This window comes from Anopheles stephensi, chromosome 3 (assembly GCF_013141755.1).
Source record: "Anopheles stephensi strain Indian chromosome 3, UCI_ANSTEP_V1.0, whole genome shotgun sequence".
Lineage (NCBI taxonomy): Eukaryota > Metazoa > Arthropoda > Insecta > Diptera > Culicidae > Anopheles > Anopheles stephensi.
In genome coordinates this window covers 21088818-21110969 of record NC_050203.1, presented here as the reverse complement: position 1 = coordinate 21110969, position 22152 = coordinate 21088818, and the positions used below count along the sequence as shown (strand labels likewise).

At 45.0% G+C, this 22152-nt stretch overlaps 1 protein-coding gene across 2 annotated transcripts in view; it reads right to left on the bottom strand.

The window, feature by feature from the left end:
• The window catches only part of LOC118512853 (protein grainyhead-like), a 184314-nt gene that overhangs the window by 133831 nt on the left and 28331 nt on the right, over positions 1–22152 (bottom strand). For both annotated transcript variants that reach the window (XM_036057926.1, XM_036057924.1), the window contains exons 2-3: positions 13924–14374; positions 11176–12876 (exon numbers count right to left, since the gene is read on the bottom strand). In XM_036057926.1, coding sequence (XP_035913819.1) covers positions 11176–12719 — 1544 coding nt within the window. In that variant the 5' untranslated portion in view covers positions 12720–12876; positions 13924–14374. The remainder of the gene's footprint in view (positions 1–11175; positions 12877–13923; positions 14375–22152) is intronic.

Here is a 22152-nt window from a genome sequence, read left to right as displayed (position 1 = left end):
CGCATCGATTGAAAATCGCTACCAACCGGAGGGGTGGGATAGTGAATGGTAAATTTATCCATCGTGATTCCCAGAATGTGCGGGAATCTCGGAACACTTTCCACCGGGCCCCGCTTGTTTTTCTCCAGGAAAACACACACACACACCCAGCATCGCGGGATGGTTGCTGTATGGCGCGCGCGCGCTCGCTCAGATAAACCGTTGCATACGCGGGCATGCATGCAACAGCGCACCATAATCGCACCGAGCGGGAATGTCGCATTTTGCATTCACGCATTTTGTGACCATCGATGTTGCGTCGACGCTCGGGATGCGATCCGGATGGACAATTGCGCTCGATCGATGCTGGATGGATGCAAGCTCATGAATTATTCAAACACCAACAGCCAGCCAGACCCGACGAATTACTCCGGAAGGTGCAAAAGTTTTTTTTTTTTTTTTTCGTTGTTATGTTCCTCTCGGTGGTCAAATAAAGTGCTGCGATGGAAGACATCTGGTGGGGAATTTCGCAGTGGGGCGAAATTCCTATCCAAACCGAGCTACCTTGGCTGTAGCAGAGCGTTTGATCAATTGGACAAAAGGAAGGAATATAAGCATTTATAAAACTTATCAAAAATAGCTCAAAATTTTACTTAAATTTAATCGAAACAAAGTACTGCTTTCTGCTCCATTTTTCGCCTCAATATCAACAACAAGTCCTTACAAAGTGGGCTCCCTGCTTAAAAACGCAGCCTTCATAAAGCATTTATTGCGGCTCGCTTCAATTTCTTTACGATTGGATCGATTTCTTTAATGAGTAACGGTTTCGGAGGGGTACCATAAATTTTCGACCCTCGCTCGCTCGCAAAAGTCGCAAAATGTGTTCCACATACTTCAGGTCTCGAAAAACACCTTAAAGAGCCACGACCGGCCACAGAACTATCATCGTACCCGTTGAGCCATATCTTTATTTGCCCACCTTTCGGAACCACTTTTCCTTCATTTGATCCGTATCGTTTGCCGAAATCGTATCACTTACGGTCGCCGCCGCTCGCTACCGAAACCAGATCGCGATCTCTCGGTCGAAAATCCTTTCCACTGTTTTTGTATATAGTTTGCGTGATTTTTTTTTTGCTTCTCAACCCATCGACCAATGTCTTTATAGGTTTGCACGGTCTTCCTCGACCGGCGTGGCGTGGCTCAAGCAGGGCCGCTGGCGACAGTTATCGATTGGTAATTAACTTTTAACAACATATTTCCACCGTCCGATTTGGTTATCGTACGCGCTGATGATGATGATGGTCACGGGCGTTTGATCGACTTTTGCCGAGAGCGAGAGAGCGAGATCGTCACGGGAAATGAGCGAGAAAAGGAGCGCTTGATTTTTATGCAACAAAAAAAGGAATGGTCAGAAGGACTTTTTTGCTTGTTTATTTACTTATGTGTTTTTTTGTTGAGGCTCCTACACATGATATGCGTGCAGAAAGGGAGAGAGAGCAAAAAAATCACACACACACTCCCCCGAAGGCAAGTGTCTTTATGAGCCGAAACGATAAATGATAATCGGAGTTCGCAAAGCTCATGTTAAGTCAGGAACGCACCCAGGGACCTTTTACTCCATTTAAGGCGTTTTCGGTCCAGCAGTCGGACCATCAATGCGGGCATGTACGATGATATTAATCGATAGTGCGATGTGTGTGCTCTTTTTTATGCCCTTTATTTATTTATGCGTACTATTTGCCTTGCGTTGGTAGCCTTATTTTTTAATAGTTTACTTATTTATAGCTTGTTTTTAATGAGGACTTATATTCCGGGAGTCATGAGGTGCAGATAGATGCAGGATATAGCAAAAATAAATAAAATAAATTTAGTGGTAAAAGGGTTCTTACATTGTGTATAATGCATACAACCAACCAAGAAAAAAAATCCATTAAAACATTGAGAAACCTAACAAAAATTGCATCAAAATGAATAAATACCTCAGGAAGAGTCCTTAGCAAATGACCACACTCGCGAAGCATAATAAAGAAATTAAACACGAAACGAATAGCAAAACGATATTAAAGGATTGAATTACACAATCAACCAGTGGTTAATAGTAATATCTATCCGATTTGATACAAAACTACAATAAGCACGATGCTTCCACCGTTCGCAGAATCAAAGTACCTGCGGTCAACCACGAATCAAAAACCGGGAATGACTTTGAAATGTTTTTGGTACGAAACTTCAGCACGATTGCTTAAAAATAAAAGCCCCTCAAATCAACCACACTGGTTTGCCGGTGAAACCGAACCGAAAAGGATCCCAAGGATAATAAAATCCTCGCACACCACATCTCACATTTCGCCGTGCACCGTCGATTGTGTAATTATGATTCCCGCCTTGATGATGCTGATGATGATGATGATGCGGTCTCCATTGATGGAAGTTTTGCGGTTAATTTGAGGCTCCTGCTTTCCTATGGTTTCGGTGGTGCAGTCGATTGGGGATGATTGTAAGGTCTGCCGGGTTGTAAAATAACGCCACCATAACCATTCCGCTTCGTTATCTTTTAATCGATGGATTGGCCCGGTTGGGTCGGTGGGTCGGCTTTTTATATGCAAAATGTGGGAAGCAATCACTTCATATGACGCTTCAAACTTTGATGCAGTAAAGCGCTTCATATTTTTCGATTGCAATAAATAAAGCGCTCTAAACATTAATAATAACGATTGGCTAGATTACTGACCCGGCTAACAACCCCCCTCCCGGCACAGCTGTGGGAAAAACAACCTTAAGTGCGCTCATTGCGATTTAGAAACGGAAAAAAGCACGCACCACGATAATAGATTTACATTATCCATTTATCTTGCCACGGCTCAAATTCTACAACCATAGAAAGCGTTCGAGCGCTATGTAATCCTTTCACTTTGACCTCTGCGCGAGAGGTCTCGCAAGCTGTCTCAGCTTATACTTCGTGTTCTTCCTCTTCCATCAAATATATTAACTGCAGTTCGCAAACTACCTTACTCGCTCAGTAACCTACCCTGGAAAGATGAATCGAAAGCATCGATCAACACAATTTAATGCACAGCTCGCTCATCTGACCACCCTGCTGCTGCCAAGCGCACTCGATAACCTCCCGAACGTCCCGTAAGCTGAAGCAGCACACTAACAAACCAAATCAAAAAAGCTGCATTCGGTGTGTGTGTGTGTGTGTGTGTGTGTGTGTGTGTGTGTGAATGCAATTGCATTCGGAGATAAATGATCGTCCTAACCCGAGGTGCCACCGGGCCCTCGTACCATTCCCGTTGCGGCATAGATCCCTTAAGGGCGGCCACAAGTGACAGGAGCCGGAGTGCTTGCTTGCACCAGGGTGGGAAAAACAAAACACAAACTAGCCACACACACACACACAGCTCTTGGTAAGAGTTGGAAAACGGGTGGAAAATTGCTGCATCCCCCTCCCCTTTCAGTTGCCACTTAAACGAAATCATTACAAGTAATGTTGTTTTTTTTCGCGCTACTTCCTCCTGCCTTTTTGTTCCTCACCTCCATCACACAAATCGTCCAGGGTTTGCTGGGCCATTCGAAACATGGAGTTCCCGGCACTAATCGGAAGTAACAAATGTGCATCGATTTATCTTGCTGCTCGTTAAGAATGCATGATTATTTTTATTTGATACTTCCCCTGCGAGCGATGCTTCCATGCGGAGTGTCATTGCAAACCGTGCGGGCCGTGTTTGTTTTATTAACAACCAGCTCGGTGACTGAGGTATATTCCGAGCGGGCTGTGCCATTCGATTCGATTATCGTACTTTAGGAGCTCATTATTTGTCTATTATTCAAGTATGTTTAATTTACAAAGCACTTACAATAGAATAATTTGCTTAGAATATAATACAAGTTACCCATTCTGAGCTATTATCTGGGCTAATGCCAAACTCTAACGTTAGAGAAAAAAATCTTCAATAGGGATATTTATTCTAACGGCTTCCTAATCAACAAAAGTGCTTTTTTATCACATCCCAAAATTAGCCTCTAGCTGTTCGCTGTAGTTTGCATACCGAAAAGCAAATAAAAACTCACATTATAAAAAAAACTGTGATCTCACTGGTTGGGGAAATATTATCAAACATTTTACTCTAAGAGTGGCTTATGGTTGTTTAGAGTAGTGTTATATTTTTTTAATTTGAAACAAAACTCAAAAGAGAAGATGAAATTGCTAGAAAGTTTTTTAAAATGTGTGCAATTTGTGGCCAAGTGATTTTGAAGCATTTAAAACTAAGCTAACTTATTATGAAGGATTTTTTTCTTTCTTGGTCTAACGACCGCTTATACTCTTAGGTCATGCCTGCCATTTCTGGCTTTTAGACTTAATGGTGATACCACGCAGTTGGATAGTCAATCTCCTCATACGGGGGAACGGTCCGGAAGGGATTTGAACCCCAGTTCTTTAGTATGAAGACCGGTGCCATTGTCGCCTCTTCCACCGAGCCGTCCCTTTCGTAGAATATTTAAGGCGAATTTGTACATTTCATTCGTTGTTTTTTATGTTATTAATTGCGGAATTGATTTGCAAGCGACTAATATTTCACTAAACTTTAACAATCGTTTTAGTAACAGATATCCGTAGGTTTTGTGACAAAAAAAAAAACATTTACAAAAACATGGTAGGCATTTGACTTCATAAATCCAATTGCCATTTGGGGTCTAAAAAATCTAGTATAGGCGATATTCAACTAGACCCTCAATTCTTTCATCTATCTTTCTTGTATAAACATCAATGTCAATATAACAGAACGATAAACGCCAATATTTACATTTTTCCTTTTGATTGTAGGAGAATTAATCGATGGAGGTCGATAAAAGTGTTTACTCTCCAACAAAGTTTCAGAATACCGAATTCTTATCAATCATGTCTGAAAATATTTGTTAGAGAGATTTTCGATCGAATTCTGTAATAGCTCTCATTATAAAAAAGCAATATTCAAACTTCTAACATTTTTCTACACCCGTCTTTAATGCAACGGACAAACACTCTCGTTGGACACGATTCTTAAGCAACAGAAACAACGCAACATAACCATATTTTTCTCGCTGCCACAAAGTTACACCTTACACATTACATTATAATCCTGCCCTGCCAGCGTTCCCGGCCACGTCTAAGCGCTTCTAAACCAACCGACCGACCAGCCGGATACATAAAACCACCAATCACGCGAGCGCCTGACTGTGGCACCCATCAAGCCCCGGACACCGGCGCCCATAAGCTCGCACACACACGGGGGGCTCTCGGGTTGGTAAAATTTAATTTATTTTTCATGTCCTAAATGGGACTTTAGCGTCGCGTACGAACATTATTGTCCACGCACCCGGCATACGGCCCGAACGAAAGCTCTTTCCCTGCAGCTTCTGGCGCACACTGGCACCGGTACCGATTTCTCAACCGGTACGGTCAAGCCACGGCAGTTTGCCTGGTGTTTTTTTTTTCGCTTCACCGCAAACCGACAAGTGACCGCACAATAAATTATCTGCCGTGCAGAGTTTTGGTTTTGCGATCCGCGTGCGCGAGCCGAGCCGTGGTCAACAGATTTTGTGCACTCCCTCTTTCGAGTTGGCCAGCATTTTTACATGCCACCTTACATGCATTCCACGGTGCGCATGTGCAACGGCGTACTGCGCGTTTTAATAGTTTAATGAACCGTGTTAAACAAGACCAATCAACGCCGTTAATATGAAGCTCGTTTAAAGGATTTGAAGCGTTTACACGTTTCCCAATCAAATGTCGAAACGAAACGTCAGACCGAGGTACACACCTCTTGGTGATCACCGTGTCACATCATCGATCAGCCTTCGGATCTGGTCAGGGTAACGTCTCCGCACCAGACGAACGTGAAGCTAATGTCTAATTAAAATAATCGTAAAAACTAATAACAATAAATCGAAGCGACCGGGCAATGCCGACGCAATTATGGGACGTAACCGGTGCAACCTGGAGGATGTATGTTGATAAATCATTCGTTTATATAACACGTTGATAGCTGTCGATAAATTCTTCAAGCAAAATCTGTAGAAGTATGGTCATCGGCAATACTAAAACTGAATTCTTAATATTGCTCTGCTTGGTTGAAGGAATGAATATTAAATGTAGCTATGCAGGACGGACTTAACCTTGCATACGATTGACATTAGCTAATAGATGTCTATCGAATAACCCGAGGCATGCACGTTGACACACATTGCTGCCAAGTTCTAGCTCCCCGTTCCCAAGCTCCCCAAGCTGTGGGAGCCGATCGCCAAATGTAAAAGGACGCCACTAAACCCGACTAGGTTCTCCGGAACTGCAATTGAATCGGGTAAAACTCTACCGTTTAGATAGCAGCATGCAAGATGGATCTACTTGCAATGCAGCCGCACAACAGTACAGCAAACAAGGCCACCACGGGCCATTTTGTCACTCCCCGGTACCGCATCGTAAATTCGCTAGTAACAGCCGAGCGCGAAACATGCGCATTTGGGAGTCCATTTCCAGATCCATAATCGCGTACCGACCACTACCGGCTCGTGTAATGGTTACGTTTTAATGGTGGTAAATCTAATTTATGTTTCCTCAGCCCATAAATTACGTTCCCTTTGGCAAACTCGGCTGCTTTGTTTTGGGCAGGCTGCGCTGGCAGGACGCGCGGGTGGCTTCGAATGAGCCGTCCTCCGGTGATTTATTAAGTTAAACTTCTCGGCGTTTTTTTTGTTTTTTTCGTGGGGAAATGAAACTAGCACCAGCCACGCTTACAAATCGTTTGTGATGATGCTTCCGCACATGGGGAAACACCGGGAGCTTTAGTTGGCCGTTAGCGCCGAAAGGTTAACCGAAAAGCAATTTGCTTCGCGTGTTCGTTCGCGAGATGCATTGGCTTTTGTTGGTAGAGGCTTTCGTTTGGTTGCAATCTAAGCCGTGCCGTGTCAAATCGGCCGGAACAAAGCGAACAAAACTGTCCGGCTCCCACACACTTTGCTGGTCGTTTGTTGGGCTGCAGTTTTGTGGACCTCTAGCGGGCATTACTGTTAGGCCACGTGTGGTGAACCGTGAGCTCATAATTCAACCCGAAAGTGTCATTCCGACAATGGAAAACTGGATCGTTTTACGGTGGCAAATGAAAATGTGAAGGTGTCGATAATAAAAAATAGTCCCTTCCAAACACCTACTATTTGAATGTCCTAGATCTCGATCTCCTTCTTTCTCTTCTTTGGTGCTACAACTTTGGGAGGTCTCGGCCATGCCATTTCTGGCTTTCTGTGACTTGGATTTTACCCGTAGCTGGAAAGTCTGTCCAGCAAACGGGGAGGCGATCTGGATCGGATTTGATCAACGGTTGCCATCGGCCCGCTAGATCTTGATCACTATGCGCCTATCAATAGCACACTCTGAACAACAAACCAGAGCTGCACAGCTGTGGAAGTTTCAATCTGAGGAAGAAGTATGAAACTCTTCAGAGGTATTCGAGGACATTAAAGACGAGTTCAAAGCTCTAACCATTAGACATCGAGGCTGATCACCTGTGAAGATTTTAGTCTGAGGTAGAAGTCCCAGCTCTTCAGAGGTTTTGGAGGATATTATCGACGTGCTCAAGGCTCTAAGCATTATACATCTAAGCTTTTCGCCTGTAGAGGGATCAGTCCGAGACTCCGAGACAACTCTTAAGAGGTTTTGGAGGATATTATCGACGTGCTCAAGGGTCTAAGCATCAGGCATAAAAGCTCCATCCAACAGGCGTTGTGGCGCGTCAATCCTGACGTGAGATTCAAGTTAGTATTGACTCTCTAAGTAAAGGTTGAGATGCTGGATTGGGAGACGATACCATGGTAGGGTTGTAGATTATCAATTAAAATTAATTAAAATAAATTTATGTCCTGAGCTTCAGTAAACTTAACAAATTACAAATTGCCTCAGGTTTCCCTTATGCCAGGTTCCTTCTTATTTCACATCAATGATCAACGCATGACTCAATGAAACACATGTTGGTCGTTTACAGTTTGCCATGCATTTTTTTGTTACCTCTGCCACACAATTTTGCGTTTGGCTTGTTAAACAGAATTCTCACCGATCCTACACACCCCATCCCTCTCACCATGGTTGTGTTGCATTTTATAAACGACACTTTAACCGTCCCAAAAACAACGAGCAAACATCTCGTACATGAATAGCAAGGATGATTCGATTCGGTGTGTTTTTTTGTTGTGTCCTTCCGCAAACCATCCGAATGCAATGGAAACAATTTCATCATCGTTGAAATGCATCAAAAATAGCAACGTTTCTCGGCTACCGTTTTTGCTCGGTTGTCAAGCAAGGGGGGAGGGGGGGGCCTTCAACCTTAAAAAGAACAACGACCAAAAACCAACAACCGGCGCACATTGGCTCACATTCATGATTGCCAAAAACCTCGCTGCACAAAACTCAATCCACCAGCAGGCCCATTGACGATCAGCTTGGGACCTCATCAAACCAGGCCTAGCCTGTCGGAAGAGTTTGACAGCACGGGAACTGTCATTGCACGCCCCTATCCGTCCCGTCCATTCGCCGAGTGCAGGAAAGCGCTCAAAATTTGTACCGAATGAACCATCTGTCCGCGATGCCGGACCGAATGCAAACCAAATGCTCATAAATTAAATCACCGAGCGATGCTTCCGCGCGAAAACGGTTGCAGGAATGCAGCGCAACAAACACACACACACAAAAAAGGCACACAAGAGACTTCAATGTCTGATCCAGCGAGGAAACAATCATTTCCCGCAGCTTCACCAGCAAACGTTCCAAATGAAATGCGGGAAGGAGATGGGAGAAGCGAAAAAAAACAAGCACGACAAGACAAGCAGACAACACGACGTTGGGGCATATAAATTAAGGCCTTCCTTATGAAACGAATGACAAAAAAAGCAACACAGGAGTAAAACATGACGAACAACCCTAACCGCACGCAAGTGAATCAATTTGATGATTCGATGAAAAATGTAACGTGCAAAAAGCGGAAGCACTGACGCGCGCGCTGCACAACATTGAGGTTGGAGCGAGAACTTTACCCCGTACGGCCGACAGCAACCACTCTCAGCCGGTTGGTGAATTCGTATCGAAATTTATTCGAAATTAAATTACCATCGAATTAGTATTCACAAGCGCACGGTTATTATGAGAACGTTGACGATTGTAAATGCGAGAAACGTTGCATGAATTTGTAATGAGACCGGCCGCATCCAGCCAGCCAGCCAGCCAGCCAGCGGCCCCTAACCATGAAGATCAACCGATCGTCCTCGCGGACCGATTCGGAATTTATGTATGTATAACATCGTTAACGATTGTCTTGCGATTGTGTCATTATCATTATCTCGTTGTCAATGCTCGCAAGCCAGTTGTGGTTGATGTGCTTGGGAGTTTTCCCTCCCACTCGGCTGGCACCCTCATCCACCCTACCCATTCGAGCGTGCGTGTGTGTGTGTACTTCAACAATACCACACGAAAAAAAAAGCCATGCGAACCGTTCTGGTGCTGCTCGCCTCCCTGCCCATCGACGATCCCATTCGTCGTCTGCAAGGATGCTCTGGGGTTGATGCTTCTGGTTGGCTTTCACATAGGCTGCAACCCGAACGGTCTTGCATCCTTGAGGGAGCAGTACGACTCCCGATCGGCTGCGCTGCCTTGTATGGCCGCACCCGAGGCCGGCTCAAAATGGTGAATTGTGGTTTCGGTAGCGGAACCCTATTGCTTGCCACTACCACCCGATGGTGTCACTTTATTGCCACGCAGACCTTCACAGCCCCCACCGACTGGACGGTTCGAGTTCGCAATCTCTTCTTCACCAGTTTTCGCGGGGCTGACATGGCGCGGTAGTAAAAAAAAGGAAGAAGAAGAAGAAACTCCCAGCAGCCCTCACAGTGCGCGTCAGGCTTTGTTTGCTGAGAAATTGATCATGAATTCACAATCAATCAAATGGGGAAGAGATAAGAAATAGGGAGAGCGCGTTTTTCTAGCGTCGATTGTGAATCGATTCGTCGATTTTTTGTGCTTTGCTGTACGGCGGTTCCAATTAACTCTTAATGACATAAATATCGTACCGATGGGTGAGTTTTATCGCAATCGCAAGATCGTGGGGAAATATTCCTTTTTTTTTTTATTGGTTTGTCCTGTGCCTGTGGTTTTGTCCCGATCCGACAGTGCAACGGCGGTAACAGATGTTCATTAAAATGTGTAATTGATATTGCTACAATTGCGAAGTCAGGTGGAAGTTGATTCCAGTGCACACATTCCTTTAATTAAACTTCAGCGCGAGACACAGCGATATTCTCGGTCAGTTTTGATGTGAACTAGTTCACTGATATTTAAACCACTGAGAAGGTAAACAGGAACAAGTGAACATGGCTATTTTAGAATTAAAACAAATATTGGTTACACAGCTTTTAATCATTACAGATACAAAACAACAGCATCATAAAATAGTTTTTACAGTTCTTGACGTTATTGTACAAGCACTTGTTTGTCAAAGATAAAAATTTTATTCAAAGACTTCTATTTACCCGCAATTGAAGCCCCGGAATGTGGGAGCTTCTTCTTCTTCTTCTGTGGCGCTACAACCACGAAAGGTCTCGGCCTGCCATTTCTGGCTTTCTGTGACTTGATTTTACCCGTAGCAAAGTAGTCAGCCCTTCGTATCGGGCAGGCGGTCTGGATGGGATTTGAATCCCGGGGTCCATCATGTGACCCCGACTTTACTACGGGTAAAACCAAGCCACAGAAGGTACGCCGAGCCCTTACAAGATTATAGTGCCCAGTAATAAGAAGAAGTAAAAATATATAGGCATCATTTAGTGATATTTATATTCCATTCTTTTTTACTTGCACTAAAAGTTATACTTTACCAATCAAAATCGATAAAAAAGTGTTAAAGCCTTGAAAGTAAATAATGATCTTACACTCATGCTACGCACTGTAAAACAGTCGTTCACCGTTATCGGTGTTCAAAACTGGCAACAAATTGATTTGTTACAGTAAAATATTTCGATGAACAATTTCAAAATCAAATTTTGCAACCATGAGCAAAAACAAAATCAATTAAATGCCAAGATCGATGTCCAATCGATCATAGTTTCGGCAGCCCAGCGATGAGAGTGCAAATTGCAAACGTTAAATAGCAAAGCCGAAATATAGTTGCTTACAAAACTTACCTTTGCTGAAGGCCGCTAATATCTTCCGGGTTCATATCCGAGGACACCACGTACACGGTCGTACCGTCCGGGCCCTGCTGCTGCGTGTACTGCAGATTGCCCTGCACCACAATCTGCGTACCGTCGATCAGCCCGAGCTCATTGTTCGCGTACAAACTTTCCAGCCCCTTCTGGTCGGTGTAGATCACCGTTTTGTTGCCCTCGTTGTACACGTAGTCGATCTGAGGTTTATCTTCCTCGCCCGATCCGCCGGGACCACTGGCGGCGCCACCGCCACCACCACCACCACCGGCACCCGGAACCGCCTCGAAGTGTGGCATAGCTGCCTTCGGATCACCATAGATAACGTTCTTCGGTTCACCACCGCCGAGCGTGTACACGATCTGCTTCGTCTGCGTCTGGTCCGGTGCGGGTCCACCGGCCGCCGTCGTGTAGATCGTCTGCGGTTGATGCGTGTGGGGTGCCGCGTGTGGATGACCATGGTGCTGCTGATGTTTGTCCTCCACGTCCTTCTCGTACTGTAGCACCGTGGTCGGTAGTTGTTCCTGAGGGCCAACACCGACTGCCCCACCGGCACCGCCACCACCGCTAGTCGTGGTGTAGATGATGCTATTATCCATCCGATTCAGCAGCTGGTCAGCGGTCGAGATGGCAATGCGGGTCAGGATCGTTTCCCCGTTCTCGTTGCGTGTTATGATGTGATGCTCACCGTTTATGATGTCTCGACTGATAATTTCCTGATTGCCGAGCAGTCGCTGTATGTGACTGTCCTCGAGCAACCGTACCCCACCCTGATGCTCCTCCGGTGACATTCGACCGAGGTGCGGATGCTGATGGTGCTGCTGCTGCTGCTGCTGTGGATCACCAGCATCGTTACCATTGATGGTTGCCGGTAGCAAACGATGCCCATCGATGATGCTACCATCGTCCGGGTGCACCTGAGGGTGCTGCTGATGGTGTTGCTGCTGATGTTGATCGACCGGGGACATTCGCTGCAAGTGCTGCTGTTGCTCGTCCGATGACTGTTGCTGCTGTTGCTGCTGGATCAGTCGAGCATGGAGCAGATTCTGTTCGGCGACAGCGTGATGTTCGCTCGGATGCAGCTGATCCGGTGAGTGCATTTGCTGTTGCTGCTGCTGACCGTGCACGATCGTAGTCAGCTGATGGTGATGTGCATTCGCAGCTAGCTTATGTCCTGCTGCCCCGGCAGCCGTCGTATAGACGTACACAGTGTTCGTCTCCTTGTCGTACACCTTCTCCGTCGTCCCGTCGTCCGGAAGACTCATATCGGTGGCACCATCGTGGACGATGGTGTGCGGTGACGTGACTGACCCTGTAGCTGCCCCACCGGGACTAACACCAGCACCACCATTATAATCCTTATGCAGATCCAGCACGCTCACGGTCGTCATAGTGGCCAGCTCTGGCGGAGGTGTTCCTTCAGCACTCGCAGACTTTAGCTCACCCTGCAACGGCGCGGCACCGTTAGCTTCCTGCTGAAGCTGTTGCTGGTGCTGATGATGCATTTCAGGTGATGCAGACATTCTCGCTCTTCCTTCTCTCACTTCTATTGCACGAGTTTCGGTGCGGTTTGGCACGCAAAGTTCACTCCAAGTCCTGCGGGTTGGATTGGCACTCAATTTGTTTCACAATGCTGCTAGTTGTTTGCCACAAAATTCACATCAGCAGGTCATGATCACACTGTGAAAAGAAGCCAAAAAATAGGAAGAAAGAGATACATTAGCTACCGATACTAGTACCATGTTAGAGATGTATTTATTTGCACAACAACGCTAACTTCTACAAGAGGACAACGGGTTCGTTCTGATCTTATCATACACCAGCGGGAAAGGTGAGCGCGTAAGATTTATTGCCTCACCAATGCATGCGACCGAGAACTGTACCCACCAACACACGATCGATCGGAGGTTTTTTTTTGCATTTTCACGTATGAAAAATTAATTGCCCAAGCGAATGGGTATGGGAAAACGGATTAAAGGATTTGAAGGTGCGAAGATCTGACCCTGCTCCCAGCCCTCCCCGCTCGTACTCACTCCACCGCACAGCCAACCAATTGTGACAGTGGTATGCTGAGCCTATAAATTTTGTTATCATTTTCAACGCTACCAAACCCCATAGCTGGAGGTTTAATCGCGAATTGCAAATCAACGCAAACCACATGACGATCGGTGCTACTGCTCGTAGTGCGGTGGTGAGTTAGACAACGTATAAATATCTCACTTTACGCTCGCGTCTCAACCGCTCAATCGTGCGATGATTTACGAGCTTTGTATGGTCCACCACCATCGCCCCGGTGTCATTTGAATTGCGTTCGGTCCTCCGCAAACGGTGCCCTTTCTGGACGGGGGGAGGGGGGACGTTAACACGGGCAAAGGATTATGGACACACCTTCGGCAAAAAGACGGGGGTATAATAAATAATGGTGATTGTTCGGTTATTTCCACCATTGTTCAATCTATTTGCGCTGTTAGGTGGCCGGCAGGAGCACGGGGAGCGATTCCTGCTTGACCACACAAACATTCCAGGGCAATTTGTAACTAGCGTTATTGTGGGAAATTTGAGGACTGATTCTGCTTTTTTCGATCGAATACCAGCGAAGGGCTAGGACTCCGGCATCGGCACTCCTACATTGAAATAGAGCAAAGTGCACCAAAAATTGCCCTATTTAACAGATCAAAAGTTGTTTTAGCTAATCAATTTTTAATTTAAAAAATATCTGATACTTACAATGGTTAAAACGATACAAGTTTCATGAGCAGCTCCATCAGAAAATCACAAACATTAGGCACACATTCATTTGTACGGTTAAAGTTGAACATTCATCCAGTTTTGTATGCAACAATTTTCAGCAAACTTCCATCACTTCTTAATCGATGTATGCTGTATGGCACAAGCTTCGAGCGGTTGAATCTAGGCGTGCTACATATAATTGCTTTGTAGTTTTATCATTTCTATCATCATCATTAGATGGAGATTCGTGGTTGCACAATAGGTTAAAATCGTTACACGATATTTCACAGACTGTAAATCACTGACGCATGGACGGAAGACGTTGTGTGATCGGTTTGTTGACGGTGCTGTTGATTACATGGTACTTTTTATTGTTCTTTTGCTTTGCTGACGGGTTTTCTGGTTCATTCTCGAAATGTGTTGCGTTACATCGTTGTGGAAAGTAGATCTGGAAGAAAAAAGAAAAACATCTATATTAGTTTGGGGATATTACAGAGGATTGCAGAGGACTAAAGCAATTTAAACTAAATCAAATGGAGACGACGACGATTGATCGAATTCGTCACATTCCATCGAAAGAGTTTTTTTTTCTCACTGTGGCAGATCATTCATGGTATCTGTGGTAAAGTTTACGACTTGAGGTCTCAGCTGATAGCCTATTTCCGTCACTGATCAAAACATTTTATACAAAAACTCCTAATACTATTCCTATTTACCAACCCAAACGGATAACTCAACCATTACCCAGACAAAAGGATGCCTTGCAGCACCGAAGCCAACCCTAACGGCCACCAGGCACGTCGAATGTGCACTGGAGGAGGTCGCCCCCAAATGGCTTGACCCCATTAGGCTCGCTACAGTGTACCCGCGTCTTGCACATATTCGGCACCGTCCGGCCAAAACGAGGCCCACCAGGGTCCAGCATATGGAATGGCCCGAGGGCAGAACCAACCGGCGATGGGTGCGTTGTCGCGATCGAAAAATCGGCCGTTCAACCGAACCGGGCGGAAGGGAAAAGAGAAAACTTACCCCTTTTCCCCTCCATCTTTTTTCAGGGCCTGTCACAGGTGCCAATCAATACACTTATCTTCGACTTCACCTCGATTGCTAGCGCGAAACACTTGTACGTTTTGGGGGGGAGGGGGGGGGGGGTAGCGAACCCAAAAAAAAAGAGAGACAAAAATATTGGAAAACAGTCCGCGAGACATCCGTTTTGCAAAAGGTACAGCCTGTGAACAGCCAGCAAAAGTGTCCAATTTCGAACGGAATAGATTCGATTCCATGTATGCCAGCGAGACCGCACACACTCGTACGAAAGATTTCAACGAAATGACATGAAACGAACCCCGTTGTCCCGTTGTTGTGTAGTCCGCATCAGGGGCTACGTCAAGAAGACAATAATCCTAATGAGAGACATTAATATGACCCCAAAGCACACACACACACACATGATCGCGAAGGAGCGAAAGACCCTGAGGGCGTGATGAGATTTTCGGAGGGCGCAATTTCTTCGTCCCGGGCACACAGCAAAGGTCGCGATGATGGGCCCTGCCCGGTCGGTCAGCTATAGAAACACCAAATTGTAGTCAAGGGGACTGGCTGCGATGTTGCACAACGTCGTTTCGCTCATGCAATAATTTTCGAACCGCCGGGTCCGTAAAAAGAGCGTCACGATCACGACCTCGGCGATGAATGAATGTGACCAGTTTGACAGGTGAATAATCGTTTCCGATCGTACACAGTCCAACGATCGCTGGGCGTGTGTTTTCGGCGCGACATTAGAGTCCTCGAGCGAAGGAAGCAATTAACAATTATGCCTTCCGAAAATACCATCATTTCTAAAAAGGTAAAGGACATAGATTAAACTGCGCTAAAGCCGGTCATTTCGCTGCTGAAATTGCGCCCTACGCGGCACGCCGTCTCTTGAGGACGAATACATTTAGAAATGGTTTTAATTTTTTTGCTCGAACCGAAATCCGCTAAAATATGATCCGCAAATAGGAATCACACGACGCAATGTCACATCGGTCGAGCGCGCGAGCCCGAAAGGTTAATGCAACCGAAATGTTTTGCCATAAATTCACGCCACTAAGCTGCTTACACGTTACGTTTCCGTGGTCAGTGCATAATGTGTGCAGCACTGTGGTGGCGTACGGCGTACACCATCGATCAGCGTCATAAGCACCGTGGAATGGCTGTGCAGGATCGGCCCCGAAACATGAGGAAGAATAATTGAGCAGGAATCGAACAAGGCATCTAACAGCACAGCGCCGCGCCTGCTCGCAAAACACCTGCTAAGGAGATCATCGATCAAAGCTGTAATTAATTTTACTTAAACTAAATCTGCTCTGCTAACCATCCCTGGTGCGAGTGTGGATAGCTGGTGATCGTGTGGATTCACTGAGACCATCTTTGGGTCTCCCCCCAGCCCAAGGGGTCAAGGGTCGTAAAATAAGCCTTTCGCATTTGCGGTTTTTGTGCCGTGCCGTTTCGCTTACGCCCAGTACGAACGGGGACAATTTCGTTTCACCTAACATGGCACCAACAACGCACTTAAAAACCCCCACCTGAAACCTCCACACGGAACGGGAACGGTGTTGTTAGATCGAGGGTACGGTGCGGGATAGCCACGCGAGAGCTAACTTTTCTTCAAACACCAAGGTCCGAGGCAGGTCCATCGGGCAACAGGGTGTAACCTGATACTCGTGTATCGTGGATCGTTGTTGGTTTGAGCCGTTCGTTAAAACGGAATAAGGCGGGCTAAAGGTGGAGAAAGAATTTACAGCAAACGACAAATTTGATTGTTGTCGCTTGCACCGCATGCGAACTTTGTAAGGATGGGACAGAAAGGAAGGGTTTTGGGCGATAAGACGGCCCACATACACATGCACGATGGGAGAGTAAGATGTTGAAGAGCAATAAGAATATGAAATCTAAAAAAAATCAACAAATGTTTAGTAATGTACAGTGCATGTCATAACTATATGAACGTCTGATTTTTCGAGCATGAAGTTGATGATTCCGAAGCATTTTTATAAATTATTCGCTAAACGCGTCACAGTTCTGCGGAGATATGGAGAATTAAATATGCTAAAACTCTAAAAAGTTTCTATATAAAGCTGAATAACTGAGTAAAAAGCATGTCAAGGTTCTATAAATTGGTATCGTTATGATTGCCTAAAAATATTTTATTTCCATATTTAGTGCATCGTTAACTAAAGCTGCTCAAAAAAATGAAATATTTTAGTTATTTATGTATATATACTCAAAAAATGCATTTTTCTACAATAAAATCTAATGCTTATGACAGTGCCTAATTTTGACTTTCAGTTTGTGTAAAAAACCGTACAAACATATTTGCTTAGGTAATCTAAAAGTCCCCGATAAAATCTGAGATTCCAAGATTCTCAGAAGTCCAATAACAAAATCATAAACAGAGTATTATAAAAACAAAAAAAAATCATAATTTTTGAATTTATCAAACACGTCATTTTCACAAGATTTCCCTTTTGAATTTTTATCTTTCATGAGCTTATATTTAAATGAAGAAAAGTTAAATTGCGGCTTATTTTTTGTACAGCACTGTATTTTGGTACAATTTAAATAGTCTACTAAAATGCTTTTTATAAGGACGCTAACCCACATTAAAAAGGGTGATCCTATAGTTACGTTACACACTGTATAATAAAATCATCGCCTTGCGGGCGCCAATTAAGTTTAAAACAGTTTCTGCGAAAATATTACCACCTTAGAAAAGCAATACGAAACCCTAGTTTTTTAGGTTAATATTTCAGTACACTAATTCTATCATCACATGCAAATTTTCATCCACAAACACAATAAACTACCTAATATGATCGGCGTTAATATTTTCTCGCCCCCCTTTCAACGATCGAAATGTCCCATGCACATGCCACAGTGCAAGAGCGACCTCTAGCGATACCAAATGTGCAACGCGACCAGCAGCACACAATTTATTAACTTTCCGACCGGGCACACACTTGCCAGCCACTACGACGGGTGTGACAGCAGCACGCGCACCAACTCATTTCCGCAGAAAAACCACGTCCGCATGCGACAAAAATTGGCTGAATTTGATCGCACACGGGCACTGCTTCTCAGAGCCGCACGGAAATTGGTACGCTTTAATGGCAGCTGTACGCCACTTGTGCCGTAAATCCTTTCCCCGCTCACCACCACCGTCGCCGTTGCACCGACCGTACGCGACCGGCACATGTGAGAGTGGTTCTTTGTCGTCCATTTTGGGATGCTGTGATCCCATAAATTTTGTGTCTCGTACCAAAACAACCTTGCAACTACCCCCTTCCCCGAGTCCGAGTACCGGCAAAGGGTGACCTGTTCAAAATAAAATAACGCACCACAGGCGCGCACCACACCAAACCAATCTCTACACTTGCGTGGCGTTCGACGACGATCGACAACGATTTTGATTGACGGAACCGAAAGGAAACGAAACAGGGCACCGACCACCTTCTTCTTCCCCTTTCACACTTCCCTCGAATGACAATAATCATCATCATCCCCCTGCACACTCGGCAAAGGTAGTAATTTTTTAATCCACCCACACGGCAACGACATTTAGCGCGAGATCGCGATCACGATCGGTGCAAATCGCTGATCACTATCCGCCTTCTCCAAATTGGCACCGTTTTTATCCTTCCCGCGTCCGTTTTAACGCTTTCCCCCTACACGCCGCCCTCGCTGGAGTAGCTGGTCCTTTCCGCCCCGTTTATGTGCACCCGTGTGACATTTGAATCACCGTTTATAAACCCACGCACACGTCAAGCCACTAAGAGTGCGGCTGAAGAAGGAAAGTTTATTTTTTTTTCTTCTTTTTGTTATCTCTCTGGTACGGTGTGCTAATTTTGTAGCGAAATTTCATCGTCCTTTTTTTTCGTTGCTGCGACTTTTGCAAGAGAAATTATCGACTTGCAGAGGTGAGACGCACACTCATGGATACACGCTCGCTTTCTGCATAAATAAATTCACAGCAAGCATGAGCCGTTTTGCGGCCGTCCGGTCTGTTTAAATCTCGTGCACAAACCCCGTGCACCGATAATCCACCGCGATGAAGCTGTCAAATTGATTTTTATTTCCAAACTCTCGCGAACATGACCCGTGGTGGCGCGCGTTCGTGGTCCACGTCGACCCATCGGACGACGTACGCTGGTCGCGTTAATTAAAATTAATTCGCAAAACAAGCCCCCGCAGTGTCCGCTGTTGGTTGTCGTCGGCCAGTTATGAAATTCGTGCAAAAGGATAATAAACGCAACAACAACAACAACAAAAACCGTCCAAGCAGTAAAATCACCAAGTAAAATCACCATATTGCCCAACTCATCAATGAAATTGAAGGGAGGGAAGGCGTTTGCAAAAGCTGGTAAGGAGAAACTTAATATGGCACCGTGATTGGGTCGTATTGGCTTGATATATCGATGCACAACCGTTTTTTTTTTTACTGTTGTGGAAACGTATCATCGAAAACTGTTGGTTGGAAAAATATGGAAATAATTTCTCACTTTTACATACACAGGAGAGATTTATTTGTTCACGTTTCAATTGATGTCAATTTCGGGCGTGTTGCACAGTAAATTATAAAACCTGAAGAATAATGGTACCATTTTCGACTTTTCACTGCATCAAAGGCAATTAAAGTTTTTTTTTATTCGTGTTTTGCATGAGAAAACGTTTATGACACGCAAATATTGAATAATTGAACGAATATTACATGAAATGTGTGATCAATCTATTCGTTTGGGAATGGGTAATTAAGGGAATGGGGGTTGTTTTGCAATCCACATTTACTGGGTTCTTCAGTTGATAAGGCAATAGCATCCATTTTTATGTCAGGCTTCTTAGATGAAATGGCAAACAAAGCTAGTTGACATGGAAACGACTTCAGACGTCAGGGGAATCCAATACCTTTTATTGTGATGTCCTCAGATGATATTGTCATAGTAGCCATTGATATTGTATTCGACCTCCTAGCGTACGTGCAGATACGTAAAATACCAACGGGTACTATGACTCACTCAATCAATCAATCAATCAATCCACATTAACTAGCTTTGTTTGCCGTTTCATCTAAGAAGCCTGACATAAAAATGGATGCTATTGCCTTATCAACTGAAAATCGCTGTATATTACTTGCTCTCTTATTTTAACCGAGTTTTTTTTATAATGATACAAAAATACGAAAAAAGACATTCGGTTGGACTCAATTAAATGTTAAAGGTAATTGATACGTCGAGAACTTTTCATTTGATAAAGCAAACTTCTTGATATAGCAGGGGCAGATCGGTGGCAGAGGCCATAGCATCGCAGGACGGCAGGATCGGGATTCAAATCCCATCCATATTGCCTACCCGTACGTAGGACTGACCATCCTACTACGGGTAAAATCAAGTCATAGACTGCTAGAAATAGCAGGCCCTAGACCTTCCGAGGTTCTAGTGAAAAGGAATAAGTATAAGAAAGCAAACTATCCCAAATCATTTAGTATCACAAAAAAACCTGTGGAAAAACAATCTTCCTTTCTGGTACAATAAGGGTTGAAGAGCTTGCCATATTAAATGAAACCCCCCGTATTAACTTCAAAATATGAACATTTATCAGACTGGTTGAAGCATGGCAATGGAACATTGGGAGCTTAGTTTGATATTATGAGAAGAGAGAAAAACAAACATTGTTTGTTTTGTGCTCAACGGTAAGAATTTAAGAAGCAACGTCCGCTAGCTAACTGCCAATACGGATTGTTTTATCTCATCTGAAAACTTGAGTGCATACAGTAAGCCATGCCAACCAACACTACTTCTCCCACTCCTGCACCTTAGCACACCGAATGCATTTTTTGGTATGCAATGGGAAATAAATCAAGCAAGTTTGTATCATGGAGGAGCGGGGGCCTCTAATCCCGCATAATCCCGCACGCCCGGTGGATAACTTGTTGCCTTGTTGGCAACCCCTCGGGGGGGGGGGGGGGGGGGGGGCTACGATTTTGTCAAACAGCACAACGACCCATACACTTGGGGCGCAATTGCCGTACGGTTGCCAGTTGGTTTGCCTCCAGGCCTGCCACCTTGAGTATATTTCCAAACCTCCGCAATGTTTGAGCGCTAGACAGGCGTTTTAAAGCCCCGGCTGCAGCTGTCATGCAGGCGAGATGCAACTAACAGTATTAACAGCGCGCGCGAAGTGAACGAACCACTCGATGATCCCCCCCATCCCCGGCGCAAAACATTACCTCCACCACACGTCCGTGCCGTGTGCCGGGCCGAATCAAACAAGTTGCCAAAGACGATTGCGAAACCTCTTAACTCAATCAAACTATTGCGGAGCTATAAAGTGAACAACCATGTTTCGCCTTCGCCTTCACCCGTGCGCGACCTCGGTGACCCATCTCAACGCCCCGGGTTGGCTCCCCCCCTCCCCCTCCTCCCCTACCGGGAGGTTCTTGCTCCTATCTTCCTATCCTGCAACAATTAGAGATGGTACAGGACGGGAAGGCGAAACAGACACACACACCACTTCAGTGTGTTTTATAGCATGTAACCGCCATCGAACGATCGCAATGGTGTAAATGGTTGAATGTTTTCGGTGCCTTTTTTTCATAATTTTATCAAAACATACACCAAACAACGTTCCTCTCTCTCTCTCTCTCCCTCTCTCTCTCTCTCTCTTGTCTCTCTCTTGTTTATCACCCACCTGAGGTCGAAATTGTGTGTGTTTGTGTTTTTCTTTCCATCCCAGATTAAAGTGCACTTGCAAGCAGCGAAACTGGAGGAACCGTAACCGCGTTGGGCAAACGTTATCGTGCTTCGGTAATCTTTCAATTACAAATACAACCTACTCCCTTCTTCGATACTAGGCGGCCGCTGGCATACCGTGAAGGTAGAGTCCCAGCATCGGAAGACTATTTTAAACGAACGAACGATCGTACGGTTTCGAGCGGGAAATCTTGAACATTGTTGGCACGCCGTTGGGGAAGAATTTGGACGGGAACAATGTGTTCGCTTCGTTCGTAGATTGTTACGTTACCTAAGCCATGCTACACGAAAATGTTTGAGGTTAAATTGCTATATTTTTTCTGCTGTGTGTTTGAGCTTTCTGTGGGCTAATTGGATGAACCGTGAAGGTAGGTAGCATGAAAGTTGCTTAATTTGACTGGGATAGTCTCATGGTCTGATGCTGCTACGTTCGTTTTAA